We start from the raw sequence: 20,517 nt of genomic DNA, 5'->3' as shown, positions 1-20,517 counted from the left end.
GTTTGGGTGTTTCCAGTGAAGGGTGTTATTATGATGGACAACTTTTACATGGCATTCTGCAGCCAGTTTGTCCAATCCAGGAGCCAGCAGGATTTTATCTTTTAGAAACCAGCTCCATTGACCAAAACTAGGGGAAAAACCCTCAAAAGTTGGGCGCCAGCTGTAATTTTTAACGATCACTGGCTACCTGGCTACCTGGGATTTTTCCAGCCCTCATTTTGGACTATTGTTTGCTTGTCACATTGTGACAACAGTTGGGTGAGGGCCCTTTTCTGTTCCAGCATGCCTGTGCTCCGGTGTACAAAGACAAGGTTTGACAAGTCTGGGGTGGAGGAACTTGATTGTCCTGCACAGAGCCCTGACCTCAACCCTCCTGAACATCTTTGGGATAAACAATAGCACCAGTTGTATTCTAGATCTCCTCCCAACATCAGTATTTTGGCTGATTGGGCACAAATTTCCAGACACTTGTGGAAAGCCTTCCCGGAAGAGAAAAGACTGTTCTAGCTGCAAAGTGGGGACAACGCCATATACATTCCCAACAAGCTCATATAGATCTGATGGTCAGGTGTCTACAAATCTTTGGTCATAAAGGGTATTTTCAGGAGGCTACACCATCATATTTCCATTGTTCAGTATTTTTGGTGTGGAGGCCGTGGGGCTGAGAAGTGTTGTAGCTATTCTTAGGGTCCCCACACACCTTACGATTATCGTCCGATAATCGTGGGAAATCCCGCGATCGTACGATGATCGTAAGGTGTGTGGAAGCCGTGCGACCTCTACTACTGTAAGGTCGCACGACTTTAAACTTACGGACATGTTCGAAAACCCGCCGAGCATCGTACGATGTTCGGCGGGTTTGTGGCATGTCCGTACGATAACAGCCGTACGGGCCGGTGTGCGCAAGCCCCTCAGGGGGCGTGGCTTGTGATCATCGCAAGTACGATCTGCCTATGCAACATAGGCAGATCGTACGTTTTTTTAAGTACCTTACAACCATTGCAAGACAGAAGTCTTGCGATGGTTGTAAGGTGTGTGCCCAGCCTTAGGATGATCTTGGAATTGAGCTGTGGTAACCTTCGGCCTTGCCGATCAGTTTGGCATTTTTATCAAATCTTCTGCCTTTCGGACCAACTTGATATTCTAAGAAACCAAAACGGATAAATGTCCAGTTTTTCTTTTTCTTTGTGTGTTTTTCTTTTCATGGTTTCATCACAACCGACTAGCTCTAAAAATAATAATAATAACCCGTTGCCATTAGGATTCCATTCATCTGCTTTTCTTTATCAGTATGATGGAGGAAGACTTCAGCGTCTACAGGTCCTTCTGGCAACAAGGATCATGTTGACCTTCTCCCATTTGTGGTAGCGGATACTTCAAAACACTAAGCCAGCCTGTGAGAAGAAAACATTCCTCGTATTTACAAAGCTTTTGTTCTCGGTTGTTGGTGGTGTTTTAATGAGATCGTGGTGGCCTCACGCAACCTCGTACAGACTCAGGATTTGGGGGAGTTTAGGTTATCTGTGATGCGGCTGGTTTTTGATTATCTCTCTATAAATGGCCGTCTGCTATCTTTTACCATTGGTGTTGAATTATGAAATTGTCGATTAAAAATATGTCTTTCGCTGAGGCCAATAGAACAAAAATGGTTAAGTACTAATCAGCTGAGATAAAGCGACTAATCCCACATACTGGAGGAGCATGTTCTCTGTGAGTAAGGTTTCCCATCATGCACTGAAGACTTGCCATTGACTCGAGTAATCGCTTAAGCTTTTTGGGCTTTTTCAGGAGCCGGGTAGCCAATGCTTCTTAGAGGAGAACTATGAGGCGGGTGCTTTTCACTCACCTCATAGTTCTAGCCGACCTGTGACAATGAGACTTTTTACATGAGATTTTGGAGTGTTTCTGTGGGAATTTATGTCCGTTTAGCTTTAAGAGCGTTTGTGAGGTCAGGTGCTGATGTTGAATGAGAAGACCCGGCCCACAAATGGCATTCCAATTTATTCTAAAGGTTTTCAGTATAGTTGAGGCCAGGGCTCTGTGCAGGACACCACCCTTATGGACCTGGCTTGGTACACCTAAATGCCATCATTTGTAGAGGTGTCCATGTGCTTTTGGCCATAAAGTGTACATAAGCTGTCAATGATGACCTCCTTATGAAACTGCTAGTTGCCTGGCCCTCAGTACTTTTGCATTTACTGAGGAACTAGCACGTAGCCTGTAATATCAGAACACCTAACCTTCATACATGTCCAGGGCATGTGTCCTGTATGACAGCCAGGCATCTAGAATTTATAAGGGTAGGTCACCAATTCTTTATTGTGATTATGGTTGAAGCTTATGATCATAACTCATATCTGGGTACGATAACGTGATTTGTTATTGGTACGTGTAGTGCACTTCTCCAACACTACCTCCACACCAGTGCAAAGCAAACTATATGTCTAGTTGGGGTTTCTTACTTCACTCTGGGGTGTGTTTGTTAGTAAGTTAAGAATTTAATGGTTCATAACCAAGTTTTTTATTTTTATTGCTGCTGAATATAAATAAAACGTTGGTTTATGTGGAGAGCAGATTTTAATTTTCCTTCTATTTCAACAGAAATCAGTGTCACTGTGTGTGTGTCTGGGGGTGAGGGGGGTGGCCTTTTCCAGTGCACAGGTGACTTCCTGTCCAGTAATCCCTTAGGAGGATACTGACAGCTGTCACTTGTGAGTCTCAATAGGTCTAACATGGCAGCTGATAGGGAACAATGGGCTACACAGCTAAGACGTGCTGGTCATGGACTTTTGACTGCAGAAGGTTTTGTCTTTTTGCCTTCAAGCTGCTGCATGCTTGGACCGCCTAAGTATGCATATTTGTGTTAAGCAGAAGGGACTTAAGAAAGACTTGCCTCTGTCTGGTATTGTCTGCGTGCACCTATGGAAGTAAAGATCGCCCTGTCATTTATTTATTACAGGTATTCATATAGCTCCGACAATTTACGCAGCGCTTTACATACTGCACATTCACATCAGTCCATGCCCTCAAGGAGCTTACAATCTAAGGTCCCTCTCAAGAGGGAAATTCTCTTTGGAGATATTTCCTCTCACTTCCTGTTGTGTTTACAGGACAGGAAGTAAAGGGAAAACTCCCCAGTAGGTCATAGATGGCAAAAAAAAAAAAAAAATGGACAAGGGGGTTCTAACCCTTCTTCTACTCTACTCAAAATAAGGAAAACAAATGTTTGTCCTTCATGTCATAAGCGTCACTTTTTATAAAGATTTTATGCTCACCGGCCCTTTTAAACAGGCCGTCGGATTATTTAGCTTTCTCTTAACAGGTCCACTTCAAGTCGATGTTTGGCTTTCGTGAGTGTATAAAATTAGATCTGATGCAGCCCGTGTGCTCCGTGCCTGTGTGGAAAGAGACCACACACCTAGACTGCAGCGCACAGAGTCTGAGGTTGTACTGGGGCGGAGGGGCTGCGAAGGATCTGGGAATCGCTCTTGTCAGCCGCAAACTGTCTAGATTAGGTCACATGATCCGTCCGATGAACCCCGGGATGAGAACACCGCGAGCGGTAATGAACTTTTATCTCTCCCTCCTGCCTGCTGTGGCCTAGAAAGAGAGTGAAAGAAAACAGGGACCGAGCAGGATTCCAACCTCTCCTGAAACGCCGAGACCCGCCGAGCCAACTGCAGAATGTCTCAAAGTGAAAGCTTTCCATGTATTCCTGTATGTTACTGAGGCGCGCCTTTGTCGCTGCATCGCACCTACGTTCTGCCGTCATCGCATTCTGAATTGCAGATTTATATGTGACTTGTTCAGGAAGATTGAAAATCATCAGCTAGACCAATGGTGGTCAGTGTTCTTCAAGTGTGGTCCCTGACATCACCAGCAGTGTCAATGTGGCCAACATACACTGAGTGGCCAGATTATTATGACAACCCCATCACTACTTGGTTGGGCCGCCTGGTGACTCCACGAGATGGTGAAAGGTGATGCGAGGAATCTGACACGGCACTGTCGCCCTTCTGCTGTCTTGTACCAGTCTTGCCCCTCCCCCGTTCTGCCCTAACATTGACTAGTTGCTGACGGCCACAATTCCCACGTTCAGACCCAGATTTTCGGCTGACAGTCCGGTCTTTAAAAACGTTAACAATGAGCCCCTCTTGAACATTTAACGAATTCTGCTGTTTTGCTGATACTCGCTCCATGGCTCCGAGCGCCAACAATCATCCCGCGTTCAAAGGCTGTTAAATCGCGTTCTTTCCCCCGTATCTTCAGAAACAAATCACTTCTACTGTCGTAGTAAACAACCTGCTTCCCTATTTATAATGGTCTGGCCCTCTAGCAACTTCAGCGCCAAATTATAGCTAATTTGCCTACAAACGTCAGGTGGTCATAATAATCTGGCCACTCAGTGTACACCAGTTGTTTCCCCCCATGCTCGATTCCTCCATCCATGCTCAACAGCGTGCATTAGGGATTCCCCCTCCCCCCACTTGCATATTGTATTCTGATGGTGGCGGGTGTGCCGCTGTTAGAATACCCGAACGGCGACTGCATCTGATTGGCTGACGTATTTCAGACTGGCTCCTTCAACAAAAGGCGATTGAAAAAAATCACCTTTTGTCCATGGGAATGGAGGTTGGGCCTGGAGTCCCCGAGGAGGCCACACACGCTGCTCAGATTTTGGCAGAGTCTGCAGAGCTTGGCCAAAATTCGTGCAGCACATGGCCTGCTTAATGCTACAGAAAGCCGTCAAGATACCGCAGACACGCAACAGGAGATGGTTAAAGATTACGGACATGTTACGAGAGATGGTGAAAGAATACAGACATAGTACAGGAGATGGTTAGAGACCAGAAACATGCTGGAGGAGTTGTTGGAGAATGGGGACATGCTTGGGGAGGATTGTCGTAGACTGGAGATACATTACAGCCACAGGCCGCATTAGTGTTCCTCCGGCCCCTTACAAATGTTGCATTTTTGCTCCCTATTTTTTGCTGTATACTGAGACGCCGCAGCTGAAGCGGATCCCAACAATTGTGCCGGGATCCGCCCAGCTGCGTGACTGACAGCTGGCTCCTCCTATCTAGAGGCAGAGCCAGCTGTACACGCCCCCTCCCCCATCCGTTCCGCCAGTCAGCGCTGGCGGGTAGGGGGGAATCCAGCCCCTCCCCTGTCACGGCAGAGAGCCGTGACAGGATCGAGAGTGTTCCCTCACTTCCCGATCTACTGAGCCGACCTGTGACAGTCTCATTGTCACAGGTCGGCTAGAACTATGAGGTGAGTGAAAAGCACCCACCTCATACTTCTCCTTTAAGTAATGACGCCGTGATTCTCCGTGGATCAGACAACGCTGCACGCTCGTATTCAAGAGAACCAGAAAATTGCAATTATCCTTGAATACATTTTGTGGATTTGGCGAGGCATAGAAATGGATTTGCTCATCTCTAACCACAAATATGCAAACCATCGAGCTTCATGGGTTTGAGCGCTGGCTGCACCAGAACTATGTGTGGATACATTCTTGGTGATTGTAGTTACGGTCCCGTAGCCAAGTAGGAGGCCATGAAGACGATGCAGCAAGGAAATTCCTTCGTCCATATGGTCTAAAGCAGAGGTAGCCAAACTCCCGCCCTCCAGCTGTGGTGAAACTGCAAATCCCATGATGCATCTGTCTCCGGGAGTCATGTCTGTGTCTGTGAGACTCGTGCAATGCCTCATGGGATTTGTAGTTCCACCACAGCTGGAGGGCCGGAGTTTGGCTACCCCTGGTCTAAGGCCTTGGGTCTCAACTGGTGGGTCGCGACCCCATGTTCAGTGGGTCACCTCATGACTTTTACTTTTCTGGGAGAGAGGCTCATCAGCCTCCCGCTAGCGGTGTCAGCTTGAGGTGGGATGAGGCTATGGACATGAGAGAGCTCTATTCATACGTGCATTGCTTACAGCTCACGTGTCCTGTAGAGGTGCCTGGACCGGAGTGATGTCACATTCTGGCTCCCGGCACCTCTACAGGGCACGCAGGGGAGCTGTACCAGCACTGCACATATGGATGGAGCTCCGTCACAGCACAGCAGCCCACACTGGGCCCCAGGCTGAGGATCCTCTCCAGTTCTCGTACGATAGGGAGACTGGGTGGACCTTAAAAAGTGAGTGTGTGAGATTGTGTCTGTGGTTGTGTGTCAGTGTTTTTGAGGGCCCGTTCACACTAGTACAGTGCGTTAATCACACAGTCCTGTGTGATTAACGCGTCTTACCACTCAATCGCACCCACCGCGCATTCTTGTGTGAGAGGTGCGTAGCATTGCCATTCATTTGAATGGCACCCCAAACGCGCCTCCCACCCACAGTTCAATCGCCCGCACCGGAACGCACGGTACCGCTATGCCGCGCATTCCAGTGCGGTGCGACTTGGGTCGCGACTTGATGACCAAGGACAAATGTGGGTCCTGAGGTTACACAGGGTGAGAACCACTGATCTAAGGACCGGACCTGCTTCACACTGGGGTGGGGTATGTTAGTCCTTCAAGACAAGGGACTCTTGGAGGACGCACCACCTCCTCGACCTGTGGCCTCATAAGTAAAGGAATCCATATACTAGTTATATGAATATTATTATTCTGACATCCCTACATATTTCATAAATGATTGACGTCGGTGACTGAACTTTGTATGAATGTTTTTCTTCTATGCCACTGTTTTTTCTCGCTGCAAACCAGTTTTCTTTTCTGTTCATAAACAAACATTTTGCTTCGCGCCGCTCACATGCCTCCCCAGCCCTCATCTGTTTTCCATTTGCTGCGCGCATTTGGACAGTAGTTTAAACCGGGAAAGCGGGCCTTTTTTGGGGGTTTTCTAACACAAATGTTATGTTTGGCCGTATCCAGTCACAGCAAATATTTCTTTCCTCTGTTGTTTTTTCTTCTTCTTCTTTTTGTGTGCGCGCGCTTGCGGCTGAACGATGTGAAAAGGCAACTGTCGGCTCCGCTTCATATTGTATGTGTTATAGGTGGCTGGAGGGCTCCCTGAGATGAGCAGCTGCTTTCTGATCCGGCTCATAAATTATATCGAAAGTCCAAATAATCCGAATCTTCGGAGCTGTTCCTGGAGACTGTGTCTGGAAAAAGGATCACTGCTTTAAGTGACTTCTAAAAAAATAACAATGAAGGTTCACTGAACTTTGACTTGTTTGTCATATTGGTGTGCTGGTGACATCTCTTCACAACAATCTTTGCCTAACGCGGCGCCATCCGCAGTCATTGCGAGCACCCATTTACTTCATGGGAAGTCCGGTAAGGTGTGCTACAGGTGTTCGGACATTTGGAAAAAGGATCCGCCGCCTCCAACTTGAATAGGTTTTTTTTTCTTTGCGTTTTTATTTTTTGTCGTTTTGAATTTATTGCTTCAATTTTAATCTTTAAATCTTTTTGGATTTCTTTTTCGGTTCTTGCTTTTATTTATGTAATTTTTTTCAAATAGATGTTTATTGAGTTTAACACTGCACATAGACACAGACATGTTACAATGCCAACCGATGCCTGTGGCAAACAGGTCATCCATATTCAACAAAACATATAGCACATGGAAAGTATCACAGTAAGGTCTGGTTAACACCTAGGCCAGTGGTGGCGAACCTTGGCACTCCAGCTGTGCCAAAACTACAAATCCCAACATGCATCTGCCTCTGGGAGTTATGTCTGTTGCTGTCAGAGCCTTGCAATGCCTCATGGGACTTGTAGTTCCAAAACAGCTGGAGTGCCAAGGTTCGCCACCACTGACCTAGGCGTATGGAATATGCGTGTTCATACGGCCTGTAATACGCCCAGGTGGGAACCATACCCATAGGAAATAATGGGATTTCGGTGTTTGAGCGTTTTGCAGAGCGTTCGAACGCGCTACAAAACGCCCCGGTGTGAACCGGGCCTAAAAGGATCATGACGCTGCCTTAGACTTGTGCTCCAATTTTGTAGGCCTCGCCTTCAGCCTGACTGGAATTGTGTGAGAGAAGAATGTCATTTGTCCAGAGGTAATATCGGTTGGTCACAAGACACAACGGAATATTGTGGAGTGGTAATGTGCAGCTGCTTTGGGTTGGAATCCCGGACGGACGGAGGTTTCGGGGCCCTAGCCTCTTGCTCATATGTTGGTATTTGACACACACAAAACAAAATGGACACAGAGAAGTGATGAGGGCTCTGTGGGATACTTTTGGAATCGACTTGGAAACGCAGCCAAGAGAACAGCATGGGGAAGGGCCGGGTATAAAAGGTTTTTTCTTAATCACCAAGGAGCCCCCAGCCATAGGAATGTGTCAGTTTATCCCTCTCTGTAGGAAACCTGTCAGCTCTGCTACCTTCTCAAAGGTAAACTCAGTGGGAGATGGGCCAGCATCAGCTCCCACCATAGAGACAAAGGCAGGGCCCGGTGACAGGCATGGGGCTGAATTTAATGGGTGAGAACCAAGAGGTTCCCGTACTTATGTGACATGCAAGTTCTAATTTGGACCCTGATTATCACCACATTACTGGACTGCTCCGGACGATTACAAAGTAAAGTTTGACCTATCAACACATATATTTCCATGCTAAGTGCAATATACCGCATTACGTGAAACACTTCCAGGTATTCATTACCGATCACAGAGATCACAGGTAATGCTCATGACAATGCCTTCATATGATATTCTCTCCATCTTTGTTCAGACATCATCCAGGGTAACCATCTAGTTCCAGGCCTGAGATAGGGGCTCAGAGAAATGTCTGACGCAGATCAGCCCCTGCTACATCTTCCTACCCTGTGACTACAAAGTTACAATGTACCGTCTGATCACTGTGGGAGGGAAGACTGAGGAAATGCTTCCACCTGCATGCAGCAGACTGATCACAGGGGTAGGAGGGGGGTAGACTGAGGAAATGCTTCCACCTGTATGCAGCAGACTGATCACAGGGGTAGGAGGGGGGTAGACTGAGGAAATGCTTCCTCCTGCCTGCAGTAGACTTATCACTGGAAGAAAGGAGACTGGGGTGATGCTTCCTCCTGCCTGCAACAGACTGATCACTGGGGGGAGGGGAGACTGAGGAAATGCTTCCTCCTGCCTGGAATCATTGCAACCTAGCCAAAGTCACTGGACTGGAGCTCAGTCACTGCGTTTTATTGATATAAAGTGGAGTTTTATTTTTTTAGAGTTATACTGTTGCTGTATATTGTAACATGTGAGGAATTTATTGATGCAGACTTGTAAAGTTTACTATAATGTCATCAAATACAAATCTCTCTGTGTGTACTGCCTTACCTGGCAATGTTTGGATTTTGATCGGCCAATCCTGTGCTTTGCACACCTGTGACACGCTGCACAGCATGCAAGATCTACTTCCTGTTGGAGGTGGAGCGGGGTGACACGGGATTCCCGATTTGCTGAATCCAGAAATAAGTGTCACTTGCTGGGCTGTGCAGAGGTGTGTAAATCACGGATCAGCTGTACAGAATTATAAATCTTCTGGCTGGCTGCTGAGGGTTCATCCACACGGATATTCCAGACTCTGCCCCCCCCAGCAGTGTATTTCTAGGTTGGATATGGCCAGGCACTTGCATTCAGGAAGTCTGTACAAACCAATAACAGGCTGTCGCTGTCTGGGGCATTCAAGGAGCAATGACATGCAGCCATGGACAGATGACGGCTCTGTATGCAGATTCTGTGTCCAGAGCCGCTCCTCTGTCCCCAACACAGGTGTGCTCTCCGTGTGTTGTCACAGCTCCGGAGCCTCCCAGCCTGTCATTGGTGTGTACAGGTTGAGTGGTCCCAGCTTAATGTCAATACCTGGCCATACCCACCCCGGTAATACGCAGATCTGGCCGGGAATGACCCATAAAACAGTAAGCGTATATTAAGTTCAACTGAGCACTTAGCTGAGTGTAGAGCATGACCTCCAGGAGAATTTGCTGGGCTTTGTAGTGTAAATAAAGCCGTAATCTACTCCTGCTTCTCCCTTCCTATAGATATCACCAGGCCTCAGTGTAGACTCGCACACGGCTAAGATGGTATCTTCCAGCTCACTCAAATTACCATTCCTGTACATTCCCACCTCGTTTCCCGGAACTCTGGACTTTCATACTTCTCATTTCAAGTCAGAAGTTCAATCTTTGTAAAAAGAAAAAAAGTAAAGCTCGCGCCCGCGACAACCAACCAGGTGCCAAGTTTCCGAGCGAATGTTAGAGAATGAAGGTTACAAGCTGATTGGTTGCAAACATTAAAGGAGAACTATGAGGGGGGGGGGGGGGGTTTTTCCCCCCCCTTTAACCCCATAGTTCTCCTTTTAATACCCTTCCATTTGTCCAGTTTTCTTCAAGTAGACCTTCAGTAACTTTACAGGCCTGCGCGGATACGTCCCTGAATGAGGATAGAAGTCACCAGCGCTCACTTGTAATGTGCAAAAAGCATAGCACTTTTATTGATGCGTTACATGTGTCAAGAAGGCAATGTTTAGGGGCCGCGCAGGGTCCCTTGAGGGCGACCGCACAGGGTCCCTTCATCAGGGCGACCGCACAGGGTCCCTTCATCAGGGCGACCGCACAGGGTCCCTTCATCAGGGCGACCGCACAGGGTCCCTTCATCAGGGCGACCGCACAGGGTCCCTTCATCAGGGCGACCGCACAGGGTCCCTTCATCAGGGTGACCGCACAGGGTCCCTTCATCAGGGCGATATCGTCACGGTGTCGCCCTGATGAAGGGACACTGCGCGGCCCCGAAACGTTGGCTTTGTGACGCATGAATAAAAGTGCTATGCTTTTTGCACATCACAAGAGAGTGCTGGTGACTTCTATCTACATTCCTAACCTGTCACAATGTACAGCAAAGTTATTTTATCATTCCAGTGATCGGACTGCAACATTGTAACTTTGCCGCAAGTCTCAAGGCGAGCGAGAAATGCACATGCAGCGGGATTTACATGATTGTGCCATTTCTAAGCCAGAGAGAGGATGCTGATGTTGCACATCGCCTGGACAGAGCTGTTGAGGGGTAATGCCTGGAAGAGTTCCTTGTGGCTTAAGCTGCCCGTACACATAGTTACATAGTTACATAGTATTTGAGGTTGAATAAAGACATTAGTCCATCAAGTCCAACCTATTAGGATCTCATTCTAGGAGTACCCGTACCCCTGTATATTACGGTCCCTTAAGAAATCGTCCAACAGATTCTTGAACAATTCCACATTCTTTGCTGAAATCACCGCCTGTGGCAGTGAGTTCCAGACCCTAACTGATCTTACTGTGAAGAACCCCCTTCGCCCCTTGTGCTGGAATTTTTTTTCCACCAATTTTAGGTGATGGCCTCTAGTTTTTGTAACGGAGTTAATTTTAAACAGTTTATCGCTAATGTTGCTACCACCATTGAACATTTTGTACATGGAAATCATATCCCCCCTTAATCTCCTCACCTCTAATGTGAACATGTTTAAATTTAGTAGCCTCGTCTCGTAGCTCTGGTCCTCCATACCCCTAATTAGTTTGGTTGCCCTTCGCTGGACTTTTTCCAACTCAAGGACATCTTTTCTTAGTACTGGTGACCAGAACTGGACCGCGTACTCCAGATGAGGTCGAACCAATGATCTATAAAGTGGCAAAATTATAGACTTGTCCCTGCAATACATCCCCTTTTTAATACAGGACAAGACCCTGCTAGCTTTGTTTACAGCAGCCTGGCACTGCAAACTACCTTTCAGTTTGTGGTCTACAATGACCCCCAAATCCTTCTCCATTTCTGACTTCCCCAGCGGCATACCCATAATTGTATAACCCATTTGTTTATTTTTAATTCCAAAGTGCATTACTTTGCATTTATCGACATTAAACCTCATCTGCCACATTAATGCCCACTCCCCTATTTTATCCAGGTCCTCCTGTAATGTTATAGTGTCTAAGTCCGTGTCTATTACCCTCCCTATTTTGGTGTCATCCGCAAACACCTTACGAATATCGGGCGATCTTCGTTTTGAGATCGCGCTTTCGTCCGATATTCGTAAGGTTGATGGGGAATCTACAGCCGCAAATACTGCGCAATCGTACGACGTTCGTCCTTTCCAGCAGGTTAGAAAACTTCGGTCGATCGTACGATTTTCGCAAGGTCGGTGGCGTTTACGCGCGTCAAAATTCGCACGATTAACACCGCTCATGCGCAAACAAAAATCCGCGCTGACGATTAACGCAATTCGTCCAGGTGCTTTCTGCTAAAGACCGCTAATTGAACTGTGCGAGGGTCGGTGCAGGATGGGGCCGCCATACATAACTCGTACGACGGTTCGACCATCGGACGGAAAATTTTCACCCGATGATTGCAAGGTGTACGGGCAGCTGAAGCATACATGATCTCAACCTGGAAAACCTATCTGATGATGCTAGGCCTATTTGAAGCGTCAATTCTGATTGGTGGAGCCCACCGGTCCTCTTTATAGGGCTGATGAGATCTGAAGTATAAATGTTGCCCGTGGCAATAATATTGTTTGTTTCATCTGAATGTGGAAAGCGGCAGCTGTGGGCAGCAGCTTGGCTCTCGCTCCCTATTTACAGGTCAGCCCCACAAGTGCCTCCAGTCATGTGTGGGCTTTCCGCGGCGCTCACATAAATATTTCTGCATGTTATTAGAAGCTCTTTATAGAAGGAAACTTGTATTTTAGGTTTGCTGACCCGAGTAGACACTGTGGACTCACACGAGTGCCCCCGGCGGCGGGTAATTGAGAAGGTTCCTGTGTCTCATGTGGGCGCGAGGGTCTTCTTTAAATAAATATCTGTGGGAGAAGTTTGGCACAGCAGGCCTGTGTGTTGCTCTCTGGTGAAGTGCTCCGTGTTAACGGGTCCCCTGTTTATTTTGCTCTGCGCACTCTGTGGACTTCTGCTGCTCTTCAACCGAGAGAATGTAAAATAAACCCGGCCAGCTCCCAGCAGCTGCTGCTGCCTCCCGCCAGCTGCTCTTCCCCATGAATGCCGGACAATGTCGGCCCAGCAAGAGCTGCTTACCGCTGTCTATTCCTCCACCATATGGGCTTCCAGTGCCCTGCACTGTGCCAGTGAGCGAGCTGGGAAGGGGCACTCGGGGCTGGACTAAGCATTAGGTATGGCACCCTTTGCCAATGGGTACCCCTGATCCGAGGTGTGCTCAGGGACTTCCCTCTGCTCTTCTCTAAGGTCTCCCTACAACAAGGCCCAGAGGGAATCCATGCCTTGTACACACAATGAATACAATTACCACGCGTCTCAGAGGCACACTGAATGATTCAGCGGTGTATATCTAGTGTACTGCATTACTGCCTGTTCATGATTCTCTAATGTATATCAGTGTACTGCGCTGCTCCCTGTCCATGATTCTATATTATATATCAGTGTACTGCGCTGCTCCCTGTCCATGATTCTATATTATATATCAGTGTACTGCACTGCTGCCTGTCCATGATTCTATGTTATATATCAGTGTACTACGCTGCTGCCTGTCCATGATTCTATATTATATATCATTGTACTGCGCTGTTGCCTGTCCATGATTCTATATTATATATCATTGTACTGCGCCGCGGCCTGTCCATGATTCTATATTATATATCAGTGTACTGCGCTGCTGCCTGTCCATGATTCTATATTATATATCATTGTACTGCGCTGCGGCCTGTCCATGATTCTATATTATATATCAGTGTACTGTGCTGCTGCCTGTCCATGATTCTATATTCTATGTCATTGTACTGCGCTGCGGCCTGTCCATGATTCTATAATGTATTATCCGTGTACTGCGCTGCGGCCTGTCCATGATTCTATAATGTATTATCCGTGTACTGCGCTGCTGCCTGTCCATGATTCTATAATATATATCAGTGTACTAAGGAATCTAATAAACTAGAGTGTTGCTTGTACATGATTCATCAATGAACAGTGTATGTTTTATACTGCTGCCTGTCAGTGGTTCAGTAATGTATATGTCCAGTGAACTATACTGTTTTCCTTTCCATGGTTGGATAATGTATATCCCGTATACTGCACTGCTGCCTGACTAAAACGTATAAATCTCTGACTATACCGCCATCTACAGATGATACAGAAATGTATATCCCATGCAGCACCTGATTCAATGATGTGTGTATAGTGTGTGTCCTAGTGATTACTGCCCATGATGATTGTGTATAGTGTGTCCTAGTGATGATGACACAGCGATGTGTATCCTGTATACTACAATCCGTATCTGTACTGTACTGATTCTCTATTCCATGGTCAGAATAGCGCCAGCGCCGTGTCATTCACTGAGATCTCACCGGGGTAATAGAGTGACTGTATTACATCATTAGGTGACACATGTTGCAGTAAAGAATACAGAGAACCCCAAATCTAGTGACTTGTTTCTGTATAATGGTTTCCTCTCACATTGGAAGTGTAAGTGACGTACTCGGCAGTCAGGCGTGAGCTCATATTTTTGGTGTCTTTTTTCTTTTTTTTTCCAGACTGTGTCGTCTCCCTCCTTTTCTCCTGGACGTTTGCACTGTTCATCGGTGTGACACAGCGCTATGCATCCTGGGCCGTGGCATCCACTACTTTGTTTCTCGCTTCTGTTGCTGTGCACACGTGGAGATTCAGGTACGGAACTCGATGGTCTTGTCTTATATTGTGCTCCTGAAGGAAAAATGAAAAGTATAGTGGCCAATCTCCATGTAGAGTGTGTGTGGGTGGCTACTTGGCCCAGCTCAGCTCAGTCTTCTCATCCATACGCTGTGCTTTTTATCTACCGCGTTTCCCCGAAAATAAGAACTAGCTGTGACCGTTCCGGGGCCGGTGGTGGCATAAGGGGGAACTTGAAGAGCTGCGGGAGAGAATCAGCGGTGCCAATGAAGCCAGCGCTAGCGTAAGCGAGGCGGCACCGGAGGGAGCAGAGCCACACAAGTTGATGCTTTCCTCTATAGCGCCGGCTCCTGTCACAGGCGAAGTGATACCAAACTCACTCCGCCTGTGAGGAATCGATAGGGAAAGCGTGTTTCGCTCATTCTGGTTACCAAATTGCTCTTGGAAAGGTACGGCACCCCTGATTGCCCTGATCACACTATTCTTAACATTGCCATTTTGGATTATTTAATGTGGATTTGCATTCACTTTGGATTGTTGTACATTAAAAAAAAAAAAATAAGACCTACCCCGAAAATAAGACCTAGTGTATTTTTTGGGGCCCCAAAAAAAAGACAGTGTCTTATTTTCGGGGAAACACGGTAAGAGTCCTCTCCTATCCAACCTGTGTCATTCCATCAGTACGCTGTACCCCTAATATGACCCTCCTTCAGCTAACCTCAGACCTTCCATATCTTATTTTTATTATCACTCTTCAATTATGTATCAACCTCAATCCTCATTCCGTCAAGAAGCCTTACAGCTATGCTTACTCTTTAGTCATGCCCCCCCGCCTAAATTATCTCTATCTTTGCATGATACCCTACTTCTTATATCACTCATGCCCTTCACCCAAATAATCTCCATCTTGGTATCATTCCCTCAAATGCCCTATTACTTATATCACTCTCCACTCATGCCCCTCACCCACATAATAATTATTACTGTTATAATATAGGATTTATATTGTACCAACAATTCGCACAGACATTATAGTTACAATACAAATCAAGACAAGATGGTAAGGAGGGCCCTGCCCCTGAGGGCTTACAATCTAAAGGGGAGGGGCCAGTGATACATGTGGAGGGAGCTGTGTGGGGATGAATTGTCTGAGAAAGAGTTCAGTGGTTAGGTGGAGGTGGGATAGGCTTCCCTGAACAGATGAGTGTTCAGGGATAATCTCCATCTTCGAATCATTCCATCAAATACCTTACTTTATATATCATTCTTTACTCAGGCCCTTCATCCAAATAATCTCCATCTTGGTATCCTTCCATCAAATACCTTTTCTTGTAATACTTTCCCACTCATCTCCCTCATCCACCTAATCTCTATTTTCATATCATTCCATTGACATGCCTGACTCTTATTATCACTCTGCACCCAGGCCCATTCTCCAACTAATTCCACCTTATGTCTTCCGTGTTGAAGCCTTCCTCCTTGTATCACTCTTCACTTGTCCCTCATCCACCTAATCTTCATCTTTATCTCATTCCATGGTGACACTTTACTCCTAATGTCACTCTTCACTCGTGCCCCTCACCCCAGTAATCTCCATCTTCTATGAATCCAGGAAGATATCTTTTTGTAATGTTGTTCCCGCTCATGTTCCTCATCTAACTGGTTCATCTTCATATCCTTCCACGAATCCTCCAAATATCACTTGTACTCCACATCCAGTTAACTTTCATATCATTCCAAAAACCAGGCTTCAGCCGTCCTTTAGAGTTCATTTCTTATACCGCTTTCGATTTATATATAACATTGCCAGAATGGATTGTACATCAGATCTGACCCCTTGGTTGTAATGTAACTTGTTTTTGTTTTGTTTAGATGTGACGCCCCGATTCCTGTCTGAGCCCCTTTCCACTGTCCAGAAGCCTGGCGTGCCGGTCACGTTATTATGTGCTGCTGAACCGCCGTGGTCCCATATTTCTTGGTTATTTAACGGGAGACTTTTGGACAGAACTCGGGATGGGGACATTCAGCCTGGTCACCTGACCATCTTGTCTCTGGGTCTGCACCATGCTGGCCGATACCAGTGCACGATCAACACCAGCAGAGGCTCTCTTATTAGCACCCCTGCCAACGTGTCGGTGGCATGTAAGTATTCTACACACCAGGCACCTAATGGTCATGTTGGAATAGAGGAGAATAACCTGAATAAGGTTGTAGACATGATATGTAAAACCTTCCATGACTGTATTCTCTTTATTCTAAGTGCTAATCTCCCTGCACACCACAAGTCATGGTTCCCTCATCCATATAATATCTGAAGGGTGTTTCTCTGATGCTGCATGAATGGGGAATTTGGTTGCTAGCGGAAAGCCTCATTTACATCAAGTCTCCATGATGCTGAAAATAATGAAAGAGCATTGGGCCTTGGCTCCAATTCCAACCAATTCCGCATTAATCAGCCAGAATTCCAGTAACGCATGTCCAGCAAATAATTTAATGTAGTCGTTGTTGGTAGATTCATTCAAAATGCCGGGCGGCAAGCCCGCTGATAAGCACATTGGCCATTACAAGCAGACATCCATATTTTTATTAGCCCCCTGCTAGTGAATACAACTACATAGCTAGACCATTGTTAATCTTAACATTGTGCACAGTGCTTTCTATGTATATGACCATTCTCTTCCTTGTCCTGCAGATCTGGGAGACTTTGAATCGGTCTCTAGAGTCTCTGTGGTGGCTGAAGAAGGAAGCACGGCCATTATAACATGTGGTGTTCCATCCAGTGTTCCGCGTGCTCAGATCCATTATCGAGTGAGGGGGAAATGGCTGGACAGATCAATCTGCTCGCGGTAAGTGTGTGAATATCTGGACTGGAAGCTTATTTATGGGATATTCTGAGCAGCATGCGCTCAGGTAAGAATCTCTTGTGACCCGAGCTACAACACCTGCAATTTCCTAAATCATCTTGGTTGAAATGAATGGACATTTAGCTTGCATAATATCAAGAAGTAGTACAAAAAAGGGTGAACCAGACGCGAGACAAAGTTCTGTTCTGGGAAGACCATTTCAGAGCCTGAGCACAGGATGTCACATGGAGCCCCAGGACTTCCCAAAAGGTTTCTTGAAAAATTAGAACTTTCTGTCTCTTAGATAAGTAACACTAATCAACTTTGGATGTCTGTAAGTGGGACATTCCTTTCACTGACCACCATTGTGAGGAGTATTCTTCCCTCTGACCACCAGTGTATTGGAATCCTTCTCTCACTGACCACCAGCGTGATGGAACCCTTCTCTCACTGACCACCAGTGTAATGGAATCCTTCTCTCACCGACCACCAGTGTAATGAAACCCTTCTCTCACTGACCACCAGCGTGATGGAACCCTTCTCTCACTGACCACCAGTGTAATGGAATCCTTCTCTCACCGACCACCAGTGTAATGAAACCCTTCTCTCACTGACCACCAGCGTGATGGAACCCTTCTCTCACTGACCACCAGTGTAATGGAATCCTTCTCTCACCGACCACCAGTGTAATGAAACCCTTCTCTCACTGACCACCAGCGTGATGGAACCCTTCTCTCACTGACCACCAGTGTAATGGAATCCTTCTCTCACCGACCACCAGTGTAATGAAACCCTTCTCTCACTGACCACCAGCGTGATGGAACCCTTCTCTCACTGACCACCAGTGTAATGGAATCCTTCTCTCACCGACCACCAGTGTAATGAAACCCTTCTCTCACTGACCACCAGCGTGATGGAACCCTTCTCTCACTGACCACCAGTGTAATGGAATCCTTCTCTCACCGACCACCAGTGTAATGAAACCCTTCTCTCACTGACCACCAGCGTGATGGAACCCTTCTCTCACTGACCACCAGTTTAATGGAACCCTTCTCTCACTGACCACCAGCGTGATGGAACCCTTCTCTCACTGACTACCAGTGTAATGGAATCCTTCTCTCACTGACTACCAGTGTAATGGAATCCTTCTCTCACTGACTACCAGTGTAATGGAATCCTTCTCTCACTGACCACCAGTGTAATGGAATCCTTCTCTCACCGACCACCAGTGTAATGAAACCCTTCTCTCACTGACCACCAGCGTGATGGAACCCTTCTCTCACTGACCACCAATACAGGAGAGCATTTCCATGATGACTCATTTAAGGGGGACACAACAATGACCACTGACATGAGGGGACACGTTTCCACTGACCATCATTTCTCCAGTGAGCATCCAGGTGATGAAAGACAATTTATGATGGTCACTGTCTGCATTTCTTTTCTGACCATCGTCCCCATTCCTTTAATTTCCATGTTCATGATGATGTTGTATAGAGCAGACCCGGGCGTCAATCACCCCAAATTCGTCTTTTATTTATTTTTATCTCTCCGCTTATTCTTCAGGCTGATGTACTTTGACCTGTAGATCTGGTCATTATTAACGGGGGTTCCCTGACACCAGAAAGTTATTGTTAGGGGGGTTCCTCTATGGTAAAAAGCTTGTAAATTGCCGTTACAACCCTTCCCCGCTCTATCCAATAGAGGGAAAAGAAAATTTTGGTTATAAACATGTGATGTCTCCTATTGGCAGAAAGTAACTCTCTTCTCTGTTCTTTCATTAGATAAGTACCTCATCCTGCCCTCTGGAAACCTTCAGATAGTCAATGTGACATTGGAGGATCGGGGACCCTATAGATGTGCCGCGTATAACCCAGTCACACATGAGCGGAAGATAAGCCCTTCTGTTTACAAGCTTGCTGTTACCGGTGAGTAGTAGTAGTAGTACAAACGTACTGGTGCCATGGTTGTTTTTGATGATGGCTTGCTGTAGATGAAATGTAAATGTCCTTTTTTTTTCTAAATAACCTCAATACTAGGGATGCACCGATACCAGTGCCGATAATTGGCATTTTCATGAGAACTACCAGGGTGGCAAGGGTTGCAGCTGGGACCGGGCTCCGGCGCTCCACCACTGTCCTGAAAAAATTAGTCTGTATTGTTTTAGAAATGCTGTCACATGACAATAAACAAAAATGTATCAGTACTTGTATATGTGAGGACTTGGACGAGTATCAGTACTTGTACTCGCAAAACTGGTATCGGTGCATCCCGATTATATATTTATAAAAACAAATCATACATTATAACAGAGATGTACAAATCCCTGGAGCTCCGTGTGCTCCTTACACATGACAGCGGCCTCCTAACTTTTGAATGTTTCTCTAGTCTAGTCCTGGAGCTGGAAAAGTATCTGTACTTGTACCGAGCATGGTACTTGGGATCGGTGCATCCCTACTCAATATACTCGGGGGCTTATTTTGCTGGTATATGAAACGGTTTTGAACAAATCTGGATTTTTCTTTTTGCCGGATGTCCTCATTTATTTTTGGAGATTCTTTTTATTTGTGCCGTTTCCTGGCACAGCCGGTGCGGTTCTGCGTTAGATTTTACACCCACATTCCCTGGCGTTGTGTCTCTGTATACGGCCTACATAAAGTCCAACTTGCATGACTTTGGATGTGTCAATGACAGACAATATTCTATACAAAGGATTCATTCCGTGCACTTCAACCTGGACCGCCGTCATTGACATCGAATGTCTGACCCGATAACATTCATCAGTTGCATTTGTGATGTTCATCCAAAAAACATGATTTTCACAAGTACGGGACAGACAGACATAATCTGAAAGGATTTGATAAACAATCTGCATATAAAAGCTTTTCTGGAACTGTATTTGTATTTTTTGTTTTATGGTGTAATGGTAAAGATCACATGTGGCCGAAGGCAAATGCCGGTAGTAACACCTTGGAGAGGCGTTGGGAGTTTGTTTTTCTATTTGGCAGAGCTCGGATAAGCATCCGAACTGTCTTACCTGTCCAAATATTTGTAAATCTGTTCAGCCGCTATTGAAATTTGCACCCCC

The 20,517-nt window shown here is 46.3% G+C and overlaps 1 protein-coding gene across 1 annotated transcript in view; it reads left to right on the top strand.

Moving 5' to 3' along the window:
• Positions 1-20,517, top strand: part of CDON (cell adhesion associated, oncogene regulated) — a 46,804-nt gene that overhangs the window by 11,538 nt on the left and 14,749 nt on the right. Inside the window, exons 2-5 of the mRNA XM_018559019.1 lie at positions 14,472-14,604; positions 16,459-16,728; positions 17,279-17,420; positions 19,206-19,357. Coding sequence (XP_018414521.1) covers positions 14,535-14,604; positions 16,459-16,728; positions 17,279-17,420; positions 19,206-19,357 — 634 coding nt within the window. The 5' untranslated portion in view covers positions 14,472-14,534. The remainder of the gene's footprint in view (positions 1-14,471; positions 14,605-16,458; positions 16,729-17,278; positions 17,421-19,205; positions 19,358-20,517) is intronic.

The sequence above is a fragment of the Nanorana parkeri genome, unplaced genomic scaffold (assembly GCF_000935625.1).
Source record: "Nanorana parkeri isolate BGI_ZX_2015 unplaced genomic scaffold, ASM93562v1 scaffold376, whole genome shotgun sequence".
NCBI classification, from domain to species: domain Eukaryota; kingdom Metazoa; phylum Chordata; class Amphibia; order Anura; family Dicroglossidae; genus Nanorana; species Nanorana parkeri.
This window is presented reverse-complemented; position numbering and strand designations above follow the sequence as displayed.